This window comes from Heterodontus francisci, chromosome 11, assembly GCF_036365525.1.
Source record: "Heterodontus francisci isolate sHetFra1 chromosome 11, sHetFra1.hap1, whole genome shotgun sequence".
Lineage (NCBI taxonomy): Eukaryota > Metazoa > Chordata > Chondrichthyes > Heterodontiformes > Heterodontidae > Heterodontus > Heterodontus francisci.
Genome location: NC_090381.1, coordinates 22,019,637 through 22,037,855, shown reverse-complemented (window position 1 = coordinate 22,037,855; position 18,219 = coordinate 22,019,637). Strand labels below are relative to the sequence as shown.

The window sequence follows — 18,219 nt, the reverse complement described above, 5'->3', positions numbered from 1 at the left end:
TGAGAACACTTACCTTTTTGGCAAGGCTTTTATATCACATCCTTCCTGCTTTAGGTGGCTTCATTAACACTGCACTCAAGTGCTTTTGGCCATCTATACATTTGGTGTTTGATCCTCAGCCAAAAGGGCACCGCATTAAAGTGCTGTATAGAAGCAGCCCAAACTTGTGCACTACAAGACAGACACTCTGCAGCAACTATGGGTATTTGAGGTGGTTAACAGTTGCACAAAGATGTGCAAACTCTGGGTTCAAGACCCCAGTTGCAGAATTACATTGATAGATAAAGTGAGTAGGCAAAACTGTGGCAGACAGAATTCAAAGTGGGAAAGTGAGTTCATCCACTTTGGACCGGAGATAAATAGATCAGAGTATTTTCTAAATGGTGAGAAGCTAGAAAGTGTGGAAGAGCAGAGCGATTTAGGGGGTCCAAGTATCGAAATTATTAAAAGCACGTGGACAAGTGCGAAAAATAAACAGTTAATAGAATGTTGACATTTATCTCAAGGGGGGACTGGAATACAGATGTGTGGAAGTTATGCTACCATTGTATAGAGCTCTGGCTAGACCCCATCTGGAGTACTGTGTTCAATTCTGGGCACCACACCTCAGAAAAGATATATTGGTCTTGGGAGCAGATGCAGCACAGATTCATCAGAATTTTTGTGTTCCCTTGAATATGGAAGATTAAGGCATTTAGGATGATTAAAGGATTTAATAGGATAGAGAAATTATTTCCTCTGGTGGAGAATACCTGAACAAGGAGGCACAAGCTTAAAATTAGAGCTAGACCATTCAGCTGTGAATGTCAGGAAGCACTTCTTCACACAAAGGGTAGTGGAAATTTGAAACTCTTCACCCGCCCCCCAAAAAATCTGTTCAAACTTTCAAAATAAAGATTGATAGATTTTTTTGTTCACTGAGGATATTGAGGGATAGGGAAACAGGTAGGTAAATGGAGATATGGTATAGATCAGCCATGGTCTAACTGAATGGTGAAGTAGCATTGAGCAGCTGAATGGCCTCCTCGACAGACTGGAGATGGTATTTGGAAATTTCTGTATGGGATGTTTTCAACTGCCCGGTTGTCAGGAACACATGTCGCTTTCAAAGAAAAGGTGCCAGGCTGATAACACATCACATTCAGTCTGGTATTCCATTGAGGAACTTCTTATCCTGATGACATACTTATTAACATGACATCTCCATTGATGGAATGTGTGTTTGCTGCTCTGTTTCCAGTCCCCTGTCCTCTCTTAGATGACGTCTTTGACTATGTTGTTAATACACAATATTACTAACCAGGCTCTTCTCACTCAACCCCAGCTATCCAACTTATGATGTTGCACTGGAATAGATCTCCGACTGATTCTGTGCAATACCATGAAGCTGCTAAATGAGGTAAGTTTCCAGAGATTGGAAGTTTTCTCCATGGTCCACATAGGACGTTGAGTACAAGATAGTGTAAGCCTGGACCTGTCAGTTAATCAACTTACATCTGTAATGTGTGGAAGGGAGCGATGATTGAGCAATGACTGACCAGTCAGAAGTGAAGGGTAGAGCCAAAGTTGACCACACTGCCGGTGATAAATTATTATGCAGCACAGCCAAATGAAGAGTTTTTATGATCGATGGTTGTGATTTTCTTTAGGGACATTAAGTGAGGAAATTAAAAACAATATTTTGCTTCTATATGTGTCAGATAAAATAGGGTTGACTCGTTCCTATGCAAAACTATGATGACTATGATTAATTGTGTTTTTTTTTTAAAGCATTGAAATAACACCCTTAAAAGTTATCAGCTGCTTAGATTGTTTAAACTTAGTAAGGTTTATGACGGAAATAAGTTCTGGTATTGTACCCAACCTTCCGTTTTTTTCTACATGAGCCCAAAGAGCAAACACCAAGAGGCTACTTGACCACAGACGGCATGGCTGCCAAACCTGATCCTGTCCTCGTACATTTTCCAGCACGGGTCACTAAACAGTAATCAGCAGCAAGAACTCACTGATTCTTCTCACCTCCCTAATTTTGGGGGTACTGAGGTCAATTGTAGGATACTGAATGGTGACCAGATCATTCAGCACAGCCTGGGATTCAAACCTGGGATCCTCTCGTTGCTTAGTGCTGCTCCTGGCAGTATCTTCACCCACTAAGCCATTGGAGGAATTGGTTTTGAACAATTAATCGGGACTCAGGGCTCCAAACATGAAAGAGCCCTGAGCACCACACTGCTAAACTCAGACATTAGCATTCAGTGCACTGCTCACCAGGAGAAGGCTTCTGCACAGAGAGAAGGATCATTCCAGATGATTAGGACTATGGAGAACAGGCATGTAATGTCATACACAGACCAAGAGACACAGAGTAAATACAATTCACTTTATCAAAGGGTTTTCATTCACAAAACGTGTACGTTTGGGCTATAGATATACAAGTAGCAAATGAGGCCAACAAAAAAAACCTTATTAGATTTTACTGCCCCTCCAATACTGTTGATTAAAAGATAACCGGATTATTGCCAGTGACTGCTGGAACTGGGACTGTGCTGTACTCTTGTATAATGTGCAGAGAAATCCAGCATCTACACTTGGTTTCTACTTGACCTGCAGGCACGCGGCACGTAATCGTATGCCAATTGGCACTTGGCAATTACGCACAACGTGTCAGCTTGAAATCCTGTTATTTGCTTCAAGTTAATACTTACTTGTGTCACAGGAGACAGGACTTTTTAAAGTAACAAAGGAAAACGTTTCTGGCCTGATCCTATTTTCAGTTGCACCTACTGGAAGGCCACTGGTTTGTACCAACTAAATAAAGTCAAACTCCATTTTTATTACAAAGGATTTTGGAATTTTTTCCCCAATTTTGACCAGTGATTTGGGGAATTCACTCCACAAAAATCGCAAACTAGTGACCTGGCTTTTTGGCTTAGGGAGATGCAACTGAAAATAGCAACTTAGTGGAAACGCTGTCCCCCTTGTCAAAGAGCCTGAGCACCCTACACACATCAATGGTTTCAGTACTAAAACCTGCAGTTCATATTTGAAGTCCTGCAAGTTACCAAAGTAAGGCAAACGTAGGTAAACAAGTATAGAAACAGAAATAAGATTCATTAGAAATCCCTCCCCCCGTCCCCCAACAATATTCTACTGTTTCACCGCAGCATTCCGTTGCCAAGTCTGTCTGAGGTAGCACTGACCGAAGGCGTGCTTGGCAACGGAAGCTAGCATCATAAAATAGTGCAGTAGTAAAAGTAACTAGACCAGGAAGTGGAGGCGTCACCCCCGATGAGGTCGTAGGTGGAGTCCCGTGATTGGTCTTGCAGCCTGTTGTCAGGAGTAATGATTGTAGAGAGGTGGAGCATGGAGGGTGCCGTTCTGAAAATAGTGCTGTCGAGAGGCCATGTACTCAGCGTAGCTGATTGTTACTTTCTCGCTGCGGTACCTGAGGAAAAAGAAATGGAAGCTCATTAACGTGGCTGCGCCTGGTTAGATCTGAACCAGACAGACAAGTGACACAATTGGACACACCTTGTGGGAGAATCTAGAACTATGGGTCACTGTTTAAAAATAAGGGGCTGCCCATTTAAGACACAGATTAGGAGAAACTTTTTTCCCTCAGAGGGTCCTGACTCTTTGGAATTCTCTTCCTCAAAAGGCAGTGGAAGCAGAGTCTTTGAATATTTCTAAGGCAGAGGTAGATAGATTCTTGATAAGCAAGGGGGTGCAAGGTTATCGGGGGTAGGTGGAAATGTGGAGTAATCAGTTCAGCCATGAACTTATCGGATGGCGGAGCAGGCTTGAAGGGCCGAATGGCCTACTCCTGCTCCTAATTCGTATATTCGTATGTTCTACACCCCGATCACCATCACCCAGCCACTTCCTGAAAGCGTGGAATAATGATCTGGTATTAGCACAGACACCAAGCCAGCCCCCACTACTGTCCCAAAGTGGCTACTTTTCATGCGTCAGCCTTGGTGGAGTGAGTGTCAGCTGGCATTGGAATCATAACAGCATCTAACCTGATCCTGACAGGAACATAGGAGCATCACAACCTTGGTTCAAACATGGACAAAAGAGCTGAACTCGAGGTGAGGTGAGAGCGACTGCCCTTGACATCAAGGCAGCATTTGACCAAGTATGGCATCAAGGAGCCGCAGCGATGGGAATCAGGGGGAAAACTCTCCGCTGGCTGGAGTCATACCTCGCGCAAAGAAAAATGGTTGTGATTGTTGGCGGTCAATCATTTCAGCTCCAGGACAACACTGCAGGAGTTCCTCAGGGTAGTGTCCTTGGCCCAACCATCTTCAGCTGCTTCATCAATGACCTTCCTTCAATCATAAGGTCAGAAGTGGGGATGTTCTCTGATGATTGCACAATGTTCAGCACCATTCGCGACTCGTCAGATACTGAAGCAGTCTGTGCTGAAATGCAGCAAGACCTGGACAATATCCAGGCTTGGGCTGATAAGTGGCAAGTAACATTCGTGCCACACAGTGCCAGGCAATGGCTATATCCAACAAGAGAGAATCTAACCATCTCCCATTGACATTCAATGGCGTTACGATCGCTGAATCCCCCACTATCAACATCCTGGGGATTACCATTTACCAGAAACTGAACTGGAGTATCCATATAAATACCGTGGCTACAAGAGCAGGTCAGAGGCTAGGAATCCTGTGGCGAGTAACTCACCTCTTGACTCCCCAAAGCCTGTCCACCATCTACAAGGCACAAGTCAGGAGTGTGATGGAATACTCTCCACTTGCTTGGATGGGTGCAGCTCCACCAACACTCAAGAAGCTCGACACCATCCAGGACAAAGCAGCCCGCTTGATTGGCACCCCATCCACCAAAATTCACTCCCAGCACCACCGACGCACAGTGGCAACAGTGTGTCCCATCTACAAGATGCACTGCAGCAACTCACCAAGGCTCCTTAGACGGCACCTTCCAAACCCACAACCTCTACCACCTAGAAGGACAAGGTGAGCAGATGCATGGGAACACCACCACCTGCAAGTCCCCCTCCAAGCAACACACCATCCTGACTTGGAGTTATATCGCCATTCCTTCACTGTCGCTACGTCAAAATCCTGGAACTCCCTTCCTAACAGCACTGTGGGTGCACCTATCGCACATGGACTGCAGCGGTTCAAGAAAGCAGCTCACCACCACCTTCTCAAGGGCAATTAGGGATGGGCAATAAATGCTGGTCTAGCCAGCGCCGCCCACATCCCAGGAATGAATAAATAAAAAAAAAGGGACTAAGCCATTCAGCCCATCGAGCCTGCTCCGCCATTCAATATGATCATGGCTGATCATCCACTTCAATGCCTTTTTTCCACACTATCCCCATATCCCTTTATGTTATTGGTATTTAGAAATCTGTCAATCTCTGCTTTAAACATACTCAATGACTGAACTTCCACAGCCCTCCGAGGTAGAGAATTCCAAAGATTCACCAATCTCCGAGTAAAGAAATTACTCCTCATCTCGGTCTTAAATGGCTTCCCCTTTATTTTGAAATGGTGTCCCCTGGTTCTGGATTCCCAACCAGGGGAAACATCTTACCTGCATCTACCCTGTCTATCCCTTTAAGTGTTTTGCAGCCTCTAATGAAATCACCTCTCACTCTTCGAAACTCTAGGGAATACAGGCCCAGTTCCCCCAGCCTCTCTTCATAGGACAGTCCTGCCATCTCGGGATCCTGTGAGGAAACCAGTATCCACACATGGACTGGTATTCAGTTGCAATTACTGATAATTGCCTTCCTCCGCCTTCCATCCTTTCCCTAGCCAAGGGGTGACAACACAAATTGCAGTGGTCCTACTGCTGCTTGGACTAAGACTAGATAACTCAACCCAAGAGAGAGAATCAGATATCATTGTCCAACAACTAAACGATTCAATTATCAGTTCCAAACAAGCAAGCCTTTGGCTCAGTGGTAGCATTTCCACTAGCTAGTTCAGAAGATTCAGAGATCAAAACCCACTCCAGACAGTCCTAGGCATGTGCAGACTGGAGCTGGCCTCTGAATTCTAGCTTAATGTCCAGCGGGATACTCATGACACCTCATCGTATGGGTTGTGGAAGCCCATACAAACCCTCCCAGCTTATGGGATTAGCCCCTACTATTGGCTGGTATAAAGATAGTTACAACTATAGAAGAAACTTTCACATCACAGCCAGTCAGACTGTTAAGCAGTCTGAAAATTCTTCCACTACTTCGCACTCTTCTTCACGGGAGGTGTGTGTGAAGATTCAAAACATTGATCAGTTTCAAAGTGAAGCAACAAGATTCAAGACCCACATTCCTTTGTTAGGTTAGAATTTTCAACTGCCATCAAGAAACCTTTCACTTTCTTCTCTGTTTCAATTTTCTCCCAATGTCAGCATCGTTGTGGCATTGTCAATGAACTAGTAATCTAGAGGTAAATAAAAACAAAAGATCCTGGAAATACTCAGCAGGCCAGGCAGCATCTGTGGACAGAGAAGCAGAGTTAATGTTTCAGGTCAGTGAGCCTTCATCAGAACTGGCAAATGTTAGAAATGTGTTAGGTTTTAAACAAATAAAGCAGGGGTGGGGCAAGAGATAACAAAAGGGAAGATGCTGACAGGACAGAGGGTCACAGAGAAAAGCTGACAAGAAGGTCATGGAGCAAAGGCAAAGGGTGTGTTAATGGTGTGCTAAAAGACAAAGCTTTAGTACAGAGGGTTTTAAATGACAGAATAATGAACAGCCCTGGCCAAAAGCACAAACATGAAAAAAAACAGTGGGCAGGCACATGGTAAAAAAAAATAATGAAACAAATTCAAATAAAATAAAAAGTAAAAACAAAAAAAATAACTAAAAATAAAAAAGGGGGGGCCCATCATGCTCTGAAATTACTGAACTCAATGTTCAGTCTGGCAGGCTGTAGTGTGCCTAATCGGTAAATGAGATGCTGTTCCTCGAGCTTGAGTTGATGTTCACTGGAACACTGCAGTAGGCCCAGGACAGAGATGTCAGCATGAGAGCAGGAGTCGGTGGGGAGGGGGGGGGGGGGCGGGTGTTGAAATGGAAAGCAACCGAAAGCTCGGGATTATGCTTTCGGACTGAGCGGAGGTGTTCCGCAAAGCGGTCACCCAATCTGTGTTTGGTCTCCAGGAGGCTGCATTGTGAGCAGCAAATACAGTATTCACCTCGACTACATTTCTTCACACCCTGCCTCCTGTAAGGACTCCATTCCATTCTCCCAGTTTCTCCGTCTCCGACGCATCTGCTCTGATGATGCAACCTTCCACAACAGCGCTTCTGACATGTCTTCCTTTTTCCACAACCGAGGATTCCCCCCCCCCCCCCCCCCCACTGTGGTTGACAGGGCCCTCAGCCGTGTCCGGCCCATTTCCTGCACCTCTACCCTCACCCCTTCCCCTCCCTCCCAGAACCTCGACAGGGTTCCCGTGTCCTCACTTTTCACCCTACAAGCCTCCACATCCAAAGGATCATCCTCTGACATTTCGATCACATCCAGCATGATGCCACTACCAAACGCATTTTCCCCTCCCCTTTCAACATTCCGAAGGGATCGCTCCCTCCGCGACACCCTGGTCCACTCCTCCATTACCCCCAACACCTCGTCCCCTTCCCACGGCACCTTCCCATGCAATCGCAGGAGGTGTAATACCTGCCCTTTTACCTTCACACTATCCAAGGCCCCAAACACTCCTTTCAGATGAAGCAACGATTTACTTGTACTTCTTTCAATTTAGTATACTATATTCGCTGCTCACAATGCAGCCTTCTCTACACAGGGAGACAAAACGCAGATTGGGTGACCGCTTTGCGGAACACCTCCGCTCAGTTCGAAAGCATGACCCCGAGTTTCCAGTTGCTTTCCATTTCAACACATCCCCCTGTTCTCAAGCCCACATCTCTGTCCTGGGCTTGCTGCAGTGTACCAGTGAACATCAATACAAGCTCGAGGAACAGCATCTCATTTACCGATTAGTCACACTACAGCCTGCCGGACTGAACATTGAGTTCAATAATTTCAGAGCATGACGGGCCCCCCTTTTTTATTTTTAGTTATATTCTTTTGTTTTTATTTTTTATTTTTATTTTCTTTTAGTTTGCTTCATCATTTTGATTTTTACCATGTGCCTGCCCACTGTTTTTTCATGTCTGTGCTTTTGGCTAGGGCTGTTAATTTTTCTGTCAATTCACACCCTCTCTGCACTAACGCTTTGTCTTTCAGCACATCATTAACACACCCTTTGGCTTTGCTCCATGACCTTCTTGTCAGTTATTCTCTGTGACCCTGTGTACTATCAACACCTTCCCTTTTGTTATCTCTTGTCCCACCCCTGCTTTATTTGCTTAAAACCTATTACATTTCTAACCGTTTCCAGTTCTGAAAAAAAGTCACTGGCCTGAAACGGTAACTCTGCTTCTCTCTCCACAGATGCTGCCAGACCTGCTGAATATTTCCAGCATTTTTTGTTTTTATTTCAGATTTCCAGCATCTGCATTATTTTGCTATTATAGCAATCTAGAGGCCCAGGCTAATGTCCTGGGGATTGGGTTCAAATCCCACCACAGCAACTGGTGGAATTTAAATTCAATTAATTAATAAAAATCTGGAATTGAAAGCTAGTCTCAGCAATGGTGCCATGTATCTATCAATCGCTTGTCGTAAAAACCCATCTGGTTCACTAATGTCCTTTAGAGAAGAAAATTTTCCGTTCTTGCCTGGTATGGCCTACATGTGACTCCAGACCCACAGCAATGTGGTTGACTCTTAACTTCCCTCTGAAATGGCCTGGCAAGCCACTCAATTCAAGGGCAATTAGGGATGGGCAACAAATGCCGGCATTGCCAGCAACGTCCACTTCCCATGAAAGAGTAAAAAAACTAAAACAATGGATGGCAGCTTACCATTGTGTTGCTAGAGTTCTGACAAAAGGTATAAAACTAAAATGTTAATCTGTCCTTCCTCTTTTCAGATACTGATGGGCTTGTTGCAGCGGGAACTTCCAGTATTGGCTGCTTATATTTCACACATTTGAACATTTATTTTCCATTTCTGCTTTCACTATTTTTTCTCTTTTTCGCTCTTCTTTTCCACCCAATTCTCTGGTACAGAAAGGAAGGCGAGTTGAGCCAACTATCAGCCAGCAGACAAGGTGCCCAGGATGAACTATCAGATTTCTTTCCATTTATTCTGTAGGGAAGAACATGGCCACCGTTCAGCAACTTCAATTGCTGGTATGGGTAAACAGAAAACTCACCAAGTAAAGGATTCAGTCAACAACCCTGTGTCATATCCCTTAACTGCACAGTCCGTAGAGGAAGCTTTACCTTGCGCCTATCCACTGCATTCAACCTCAATTATGGCATCTTTAACTTAGAAAAAATCCCAAAGTTCTTCACAAAGGGGTTAATTTCCTTAATTGGAATTGCTCAATAGCTAGGAGTTTACCACATTATACCTGTTGAGGACAGCCTACAGGGAGCTTTACCCTGCATCCAATCCATTCTATATTTCATCTGGAAGTGCTTCCTGAAGTATTACTGTGGCGTAGCGGTAGCATTCTCACCTCCAAGTCAGAAGTTTGAGAGTTCAAGCCCCACTCCAGAGAATTGAGCACATAATCTAGGTTGACACTTCAGTGCAGTACTGAGGGAGTGCTGCACTATCAAAGGTGCCATCTTTCAGATGAGACAGCAAACCGAGGCCACATGTCTACCCATTGGCTGGCTCTGGGAGGCCTTCCCGACCCACTCCCGCCTCCCACCCACTTTATGTGGGTCGGGGCTGCGGGGGGGGGGGGGGGGGGTACGAGAAACGGGCTGCCCGCCCCAGATCAATCAATGCCCTAAAGTGGCCACTTACCAGTGAAAGCTGGCAGTCTTTCAGCGCCCCGGGGGTGGGTCCTGACAAACAGGCACACGGTGCCCGATTGAGGGCCGCCCCCACTTTCCCAACCACCCCCAGGACCCGACATGCACCCCCCCCCCCCCCCCCGCCACCACCCCTTCTCTCACCGGAACGCGATTGACCACAATGGCGAGGCCAACCAAATTTACCTGTAGTCCTGGCTCCATGTCCTCAGCTTGGCTGCAGTCCCAGAAGTGGCCACTGCTCCTGGGACTAAGAGCTGCCGGCCCGATGACTGGCCGGTAGCTCAATGAGACGGGACCTCAAGCGGGTGGAAGTCCCGCCTCGGAACACTTAAAGCCCGGGGATCCGTAAAATGCGGGACGGATCCCCAGGCCAGGCGGAAGGGGGTTCGCGACCGATTTTTACGTCAGTGGCCAGCTCCCATCCGCCCATCGTAAAATCCAGCCCATTGAAGTAGAGGTCTTTATTCCTCAACCATCAACAATTATCTGGTCATTTATCTTATTGCTGTTTGTGGGATCTTGCTCTGCACATGTGGCTGCGACATTTCTCTACACTAAAATAGTGACCACACTTCAAAAGTACTTCACTGGGTGCGACGTGCTTTGGGGTGTCCTGAAGTTGCGAAACGCAAGCTGTTACGACCAGGTGAGAAAGGTGTCTAAGGGTTTTTTACTGTCTTCACCTGGTCTTATTGTAACAGGGTTTAATTTTAAACACACTGTGTTTATAGCCCCCCCTTTGGTGAATCCTTTTCACCACTTTCCAATTATAAAGCAAAGAAATGAGCATAAACAGGCTTTCTTAGGTTTAAAAAAGGTTGCGTTTGCTGACAACACTACCACTAACATTCGTGCATGTGCCGCTAAAACGTCACAGTCTGCGACTTCAGGCAGCTGCCAGGACTAAAGATGGCAGCTGCCAGGACTAAAGATGGGGGGAGGAGAGCAGAGCGGAGCGGAGCGGGCCGGGACGGGGAGCGGAGCGGCCAGAGAGAGTAGCGAGGGGAGGAAGCGGAGCGGCCGCAGAGAACAGCGAGGGGGTGGGGGAGCGGAGCTTGAGGCATGGGTGAATACCCGTTGGCGTCGCATTGCTGTACGCATAAAGCGCATGCACAGAGGCCGACCAGGCGCGTTGCCCGAAGATGCACACGTCACGCAATGATGTAATCGGCGCATGTGCTAACCAGTCCTGGCAAGTTGGAACGCAGTGCACGCGCAGAGAGCAGGACCCGTCTGCGCATGTGCGCACCTTGGCGCAGCCTGATGACATCAGTGGCCGAGCTGCGTTATCAGGAATCGCTTTGAAAAAGAAAAGTGAAATTTATTAAACCATAAACTTAAACTCTAATATGGTTAACGTCTACGGATATATGACGTGTCCACGCTAGCATGCACACACGATACGCACATGCAAATAGGGACAGAAAAGAGAAGAAAAATAAAATGGAGAGGTTTGAGGCAATATCAGGAAAGTTTCTTGTTTACTGTGCTTCGAGCTCACTGTAGTCCCTTTGTAAATAGTCTTGCTTTTCGTTGGGGCCCAGTATTCTTCTTAAACCTTGCTTACTGTAGGAGACTTTTCTCTTTTGCGGTTCATGTGTCTTCAATGGTTTCCGAAGCGTGCGAGAGCGAGATTAGAGCAGACAGGAGAGAGGTGTTCTCAGTTCAGGAGAAAACAGCTTTGAATTCAAATTCCCTGTTGGAAGTTCAAATTCAAAAAACTTCAACAGTTAGTCATGTGACTAAACTGGTCTGACCACGTCTGTTTGTGTATTCGGCCATCTTAGTTAACCTGGAATGCTTCAATGTCTGGTAATCAAAAGTCCATTGCGGATTAAATTGGAGCAGTTAATAGCTCCTTTGTCCTTTGAATTACTGTCTGTTGATATGTTAATGTCTCCAGACAAAGTCTCCAATTTCTTTTTAAAGCAGGTTCTTTCTTCACCAACAACTGTTTAAAATCAATGTTCATGAATTTTCCTCATTCTTGGCAGGTGGGGGGGCTTGACTGACCAAGCTCTTTCATTAATATCGATGAAGCTTTACCCTCCAGAAGAGGCTATACCCTATATCTAGCCAACACTATACCTGCTCTTATTGAACTTTTCCTCAGACAGTCTTGAATCAGACCTGGGAATGCTTGACACAGAACTGTAGGAAAGAAACCTTGTGCAACATACCTCAGGACCCTTTAAACAGCAAGAAACCATCAAATTCTCTGACAGATCAGTAACCCAAACTAAAAAATCTGTTATACATATGTAAGAATCTCTGAAAACTGAGGGACGCATACACATCTGTAACACATTGTAACAAAGAAATGTACCCTATAATAGTTAAAGGAGACTATCCAATCTACATACTCATCTGTGGCAATATCATCTTGTATTTTGCCTAATACTTCTACTTTTGTATATGACTTAAATGCAAATAAACTTGGCTAGTAATCATAAACTGTATAAAAGAATCTGAACTGTGACATTTTCAGATCTGTATTCAGAGGAAAGAGGGAAACCCAAAGAAACTCCAGTGCACAATATTACTGGAAAGTAGGGTAACTGCTAGCCTTAAATTTTGCACTCCAAGAAATATATTGAGGAAACACAAGGGGAATATGTCACTAATGAGGAGATTACTACAACCGTTGAAGAGGAAACAGTGTATACAAAGCGCAAACCATAATAGATTAGAGTACCCCCAACCAGTAAGGGATTAAGGAACATACATATCTGAAACAGATGTCAATTCCCTCCCTGCCCACACCCACAAATGAAACAATTAAACAGACCCCCACCCTAATACATATCTGTCATGTCACTTTAAATCCATGAGTGATCCAATAAACAACTCCGACATACCAGACCCAAATCAGCAATAGACTTCACCTCTGCTAATAAAACTCAAGGAAGAGAAAAGGCCATTTGGTCTATTGGAGGTACTCCAGAATCAACCAGGGATAATTTCACAGCTGAACTCCAAAACCAATAAGAGGCACTATGCCCACCTGTAACTGACCCAGACTAAACTAAACAATTAAACGGATTTCACCTAGAATTATTGATACCCTCCTTATAGGTTCATGTCTCACCTGCCTCCAATCTCTCTACAGGATAACCTGCCTCCAGTCTTTATACAGATGCACGTGTCTTATTGGCTTCCAATCTCTTTCTACAGTCCTGAATATAGTTTTACTGCGTTACTTACCTGGTGAGTTTGATTGCTTTCCTGAATTCATTTGTGATTGGAGCTTTGTAACCTCCTTTACGCAGAAGAGAGTCTATGGTCTGAATCTGGTCCCAGTCTGCAAAACAACACACACAGGTAGTGCCAGGGATAAATCTATACCTTGGTACCAGCCTGCAGTGAGGCTCCAATACCAGCCACATGGCTGTACCAGGTCACCAGCAGATGGCCACATACACAAATTACAATCACCAGGATAATGAAGTAAAGGGAAAATATTAGAGGAAAATGGGGACACAAAGCTGTTTGTAATGCCTTCCCTCTAACTGGATTTACTTAAAGCTATCTTGACAAACTATTAAAATCAATTACATATATACAATCAAAAGAATGAGGTTGCACACAAGACAATGTGAAAACGTTAAAGCTGCTTTTCTATTACCAAACAATGGGCCTTCAGCAATATGAAAATGGACAGCAATTGTCCTTCTTCCTGCCCCTCATAAACACATGTAGAAACAGAGGGCTAAAGGACTAGATTCACCAGGTGGTGGCTCACACCTACCCTGTTCCTTGGCCACTTCTGGTAAGTACGTTGCTGTGCGTTTTGCCCCCTTCTCATTCACAAACTCTATTCGAATCCCATGTACTCCCACCTAAACACAGATTCATCTTTATTACTATGAGAAAACAAAATACATTTCATTTAACACACCATTACTCGATGTGTGAAAATGCAACCCCATGTCCAGTGACAAGGCCTAAACCAATCTGTTACCTCATTAACAGAACAAAGGGCGAAAAGGCTCACTGAATGCACCGTTACTTTAAAACAAACTAGCTTCTGTGATGGCTCATGCAGAATGGAGCAATTCAGACCAGAAAAGTCCCAGATGTACCCCAAGTTCACCAGTCTCAGCTAAGGTACTGGCAACTGCAATATAATTGTCCTCAGTTGCTTACTTCTCAAACTTCTAAACGCAGGGGAATTCAAGCCAAGTTTGAATTTAACCCTTTGAATCCTGATATAATTCAGGTGAATCTGTGCTGTACCCCTTCAGGCCAGTATCTTTCCTGTGGATCTATACCCAAAACTGAAAGCAGTACACCAGATGGTGTGTGACCAAGACTCTGTACAACTGAAGGATCACTTTCTCATTCGGAAATTCCAACCATCTTGAGATAAAGGCAAACATTCCATAAGTCTTTTTGATTACTGTTGATATCTGTGCACTAGCCTTTGAGTAATTTGAGTACATGGACAACTAAATCCCTTATTCCTCCACAGCTCCCAGTGTCTCAGCAGAAAATATATTCCAATCAGTCTCCAATCCAAAGTGGATGACCTCATACTTTCCCACATTGAACTGCTTCTGCCATGGTTTTGCCCACTCACTTTGTCTGTCTAGGTACTTTTGTAACTTCATCCACCCCCCACACACAGCTTATTGTGTGTCCTAACAGTGGGATGTATAAACTTGAATATACAACTTACACCCTGATCATTAGTGCTTTAAACAGCTAACCTCATTGGCAACCAGGTACAACAATCCTTCATTGCCTGCTTAAACAGTGAATGGTTTCATTAGAAGCATTTGAATTCTTATTTTGAAGTGATTATTGTCCTGACAGAGTGGACTGTCAGTGACAGATTGGCATGGTGAAGAGCTGCTATGACAGGTTCAATCTCTGATCCCTGCTGTCGGAGCTAGGGGCCCCCATGTCTAGAATTCATGCAGAATTGTTCAATTTTGTGAACTTCTCTTTACGCTGATGATTGGAACAAGGGGCCCACCCCACACACCACTAGGGTTGGTGAGTATGGCTTGCTCAATTCCCTCAATAAGATGTCTGAATATGAAGAAAATTAATACTACAATGCTGCATGTAGAAATAGTGAGGCAATGACAGGATACATCAGCAAGGCTTGGAGAATACATTGAGATAGAGTGCAATTGATGCTCAGTTAGGGAATGCAGCTGTGCCACCAAGTGGCTATACTGTAGCATAGCATCTCTCATTCCCTTCTACCACTGGTTTCTGGAGGGGAAACAGACCATTGCTGATTTGGGGAGGGGGGACTGGCCTCCCCATTAGGCGAGGTGACAATCTGATGCTGCTTCATTCTTTAGCTTGCACATCCATTTTGAGAATAAACTGCCCACGACCTATATTCCATTTACAACATTCAGGAGAGGGTTACTAGCTCTATGGGTTCATGTTTATATTAAGAGTACTTGGCCAGTTCTGTTGAAGTTTACACCAAAATGCTAACCTTTCTCCGAGATGCTAATCCACCTGTTGTGCATCTCCAATATTTAATGGTTTTTATTTGGGATTAACACAGGACCTGACTGAATAAGAAAACGATTGGTGAAATCTGTAAGATTAATGAGCTGATTAGTTAAAAAAAAAATGACTTTTGTTAGATCTTCAATCAACAACGAAAAGACATAGCCATGGAGTCAGATAGGATTTATTGAGCCAGTGAGTTTTCATCTTTCATTCTATCAGTGGGGAGGGGCAGCTGACAACCACTCCATCTGAGATCAGTCTTTCGACAAAAGTTTGTATGAGCCAATGTGCAGTCATCAGTGGATGAATGAGTTCTTCACAGTAGCGTCAAGAGAGGATACAGACAATCTGGCGAATACCCAAAACTCTGTGTTGCACCTTCCTTCCTGGATGGATGCATTCTCAACAGCCCCACAAAGTGCAGAGACCAGGTGCCTGGGCACCTGAATTCTTTTGTGAAATATCTGCGAGAGGAGACAACAAAAGATTCCCTTACCTTTGCTAACCTATCCACAAAGGGAGAGGGACGATGCATGAGAGAATCATTAACAATATCAGCTAACATGGGAGACAGGAGGAAAGTGGTCGGAATTTAAATAGGGAGGAGATTAAAAAGCAGAAGGAGAGTCAATATTGAGATAAGCAAGGAAAAGGAATGCAGGAAATGAGGGAGAAACTGCAGATTGACACAAGACCAGGACTACAGTGCCTGGGGTCAGGTGAGGTGGTCAGGAGCCTGTGGGGGTGAGGAAATAGAGGAAGGGGAGATAGTAGCAGAAGTAGCTGCATCGAAGGTCTCAATGTTGGAGATAAAAATATCTACACGTTCACACGTCGTGTTAGATCAGAGAATCTCGGCTAAGAGTTTAGCTATTACATTAGGATCCATTATTGCAAGCATCCTCATCCAGAAAAGGTGAGCTTCATTGTTGAAAAAAATTGAAGAACAAAGTTAACCTGGTCCATCTGGCTCTGTGACTACCTTGATGATGTCGGCTTTTCTATCCTACACCCCATGACAGCCCCATTCATCTGTCAATTCCATAGTGATTCTTCTATAGGACTCAACAGCAATGCTCATTCCTCCCCAGTGTTCAAACAATTTTGAGGCAGACAGCAGGGTTGCCTTCTGTCACCTGCTGTTCATTCTCGTCCTGGAGCTGCTAACATGAAATCAATGATTCGGTTTAAATTCCAGTCAGCACAGGGTGCAATTTTACTCACATGATATTCTTTTGTTTATATGCAAAGGGAAACCCTCTTTCCCTCTATTAATAAATATTCTCAACCTATCTCAGACAATTATTCCATTATGGGAGCACAAGGATGTCCATCAGCTGGCTGGCCAGTCTTTTGCCAACTTATCAATTCCTTGGGCATCAAGAAGAGAGTAGACATTTTCTGTCCCAGAAATGTAACATTGTCCTTGCCTTACAGGAAACGTATAGAATGGTCAATGACTGTCAACTAACATTCCATGGTAAAAAAAAAATTAGTTGAACAGCCTATGGACCAAATACAAATAGTCCCTGAGGTTTGATCCTGCTTAGTGACCATCTCCTACTTCCAGTGGATGTTGGGGTCTCCAAGGCTAAACGTGAGTCATATACTTTGGGATCCTTGCACTTTACTGAGAATTGTCAAGACTGTAGGTACCTCTTTGTACAACTATTGCTCCTCCTGGGTGACTGGAATTTGCCAGGCCTAGAGCTTTAAAGGTGGTGCAAATTCCATAGCCAACAGTGCTCTCTACTTCCCTCCTGGGTTCATAGGTCATTGGATACGGAGAGCCAGAGCAATTGACTATGCCACTGTGCTCAATATTTATTTAGTTTCCTAATTGCACTATTTGATGTGCTAGAAACTTCAGGCCTTTGGCCTGTTCCTTTCTTTGTTGACAGTAGCCCTGCAATAGCTTTTTCATAATAATTGTCCCACAACTAAGTGACTACCAAGTCAGAGAGGCTGACAGCTACTGTGCTGTGAGCAACTGGGCCAAGAGAGCAATTTCAATGACCAAGAAGCCTGGGACTGGGTCTCTGCAGCACCTAACAAAAAAGACTTAACAACAGTTGATGTGACTAAGTGGTTCCTGAATTCAGTTGCTGAAATCTTAATCAAACTGCTGCCTGCTCAGGGTCCTGTTAAGAACATGGCAAAGGGAAGGAGAGCTGTTAGGTGAAATCAGGTGGCCTCTAAAGTAGTACTCAAAGCCTCTCTGAAGCAATCGAGACCTGCTGTGAAGATGGATTATAACACAGCTTCCGGTACTTGACGTGTACCTAGCAAGTATGCAAATTTGTGCTTGTAGATTGTTCACTGATCAACTAGCTATTATCCACCACAGATAAGTAGTGGGGATCTTACTAGCGTCTACACTGGTAAGCTATGTGGCTTTAGTTAAAAAGACAGATCTTGCATTTGTATAGCAGCTTTCATGTCTTCAGGATGTCTCAAAGTGCTTTTTGAAATATAGTTGCTGTTGTAATGTAGGGAAATGCAACAGCTAATTTGTGTACAGCAAGGTCCAACAAACAAGATGACAAATTAATAGATAACTTACTTTCAGTGGTTGATGACAGATAAATATTGGTCAGGATGGGAGAATTTCCCTGCTGCTCCACAAATAGTATCATAGAATCATTTATGTCCATCTTAGGAGGCAGACGAAGACTCCTTTTAATGTCACATCCAAAAGACAATACCTCTGACAGTACAGAATTACCTCAGTGCTATACTGAAGTGTGAGCCTGAATTATGTGTTCAATTCTCTGAAGTAGAGCTTGAACTCACAACCTTCTGACTCAGAGGCAAGAGTGCTTCCTACTGAGCCATGGCTGACATAACTGGTT

The 18,219-nt window shown here is 44.4% G+C and overlaps 1 protein-coding gene across 4 annotated transcripts in view; it reads right to left on the bottom strand.

The window, feature by feature from the left end:
* The window catches only part of LOC137375133 (AMMECR1-like protein), a 99,701-nt gene that overhangs the window by 12,442 nt on the left and 69,040 nt on the right, over positions 1 to 18,219 (bottom strand). For 3 of the 4 annotated variants that reach the window (XM_068041801.1, XM_068041804.1, XM_068041803.1), the window contains exons 5-7: positions 13,638 to 13,728; positions 13,094 to 13,190; positions 2,367 to 3,445 (exon numbers count right to left, since the gene is read on the bottom strand). In XM_068041801.1, the coding sequence (XP_067897902.1) occupies positions 3,334 to 3,445; positions 13,094 to 13,190; positions 13,638 to 13,728 (300 nt within the window). In that variant the 3' untranslated portion in view covers positions 2,367 to 3,333. Of the gene's footprint in view, positions 1 to 2,366; positions 3,446 to 13,093; positions 13,191 to 13,637; positions 13,729 to 18,219 lie in introns of those variants that run through there. The other variant, XR_010975934.1, reaches the window with a different exon arrangement.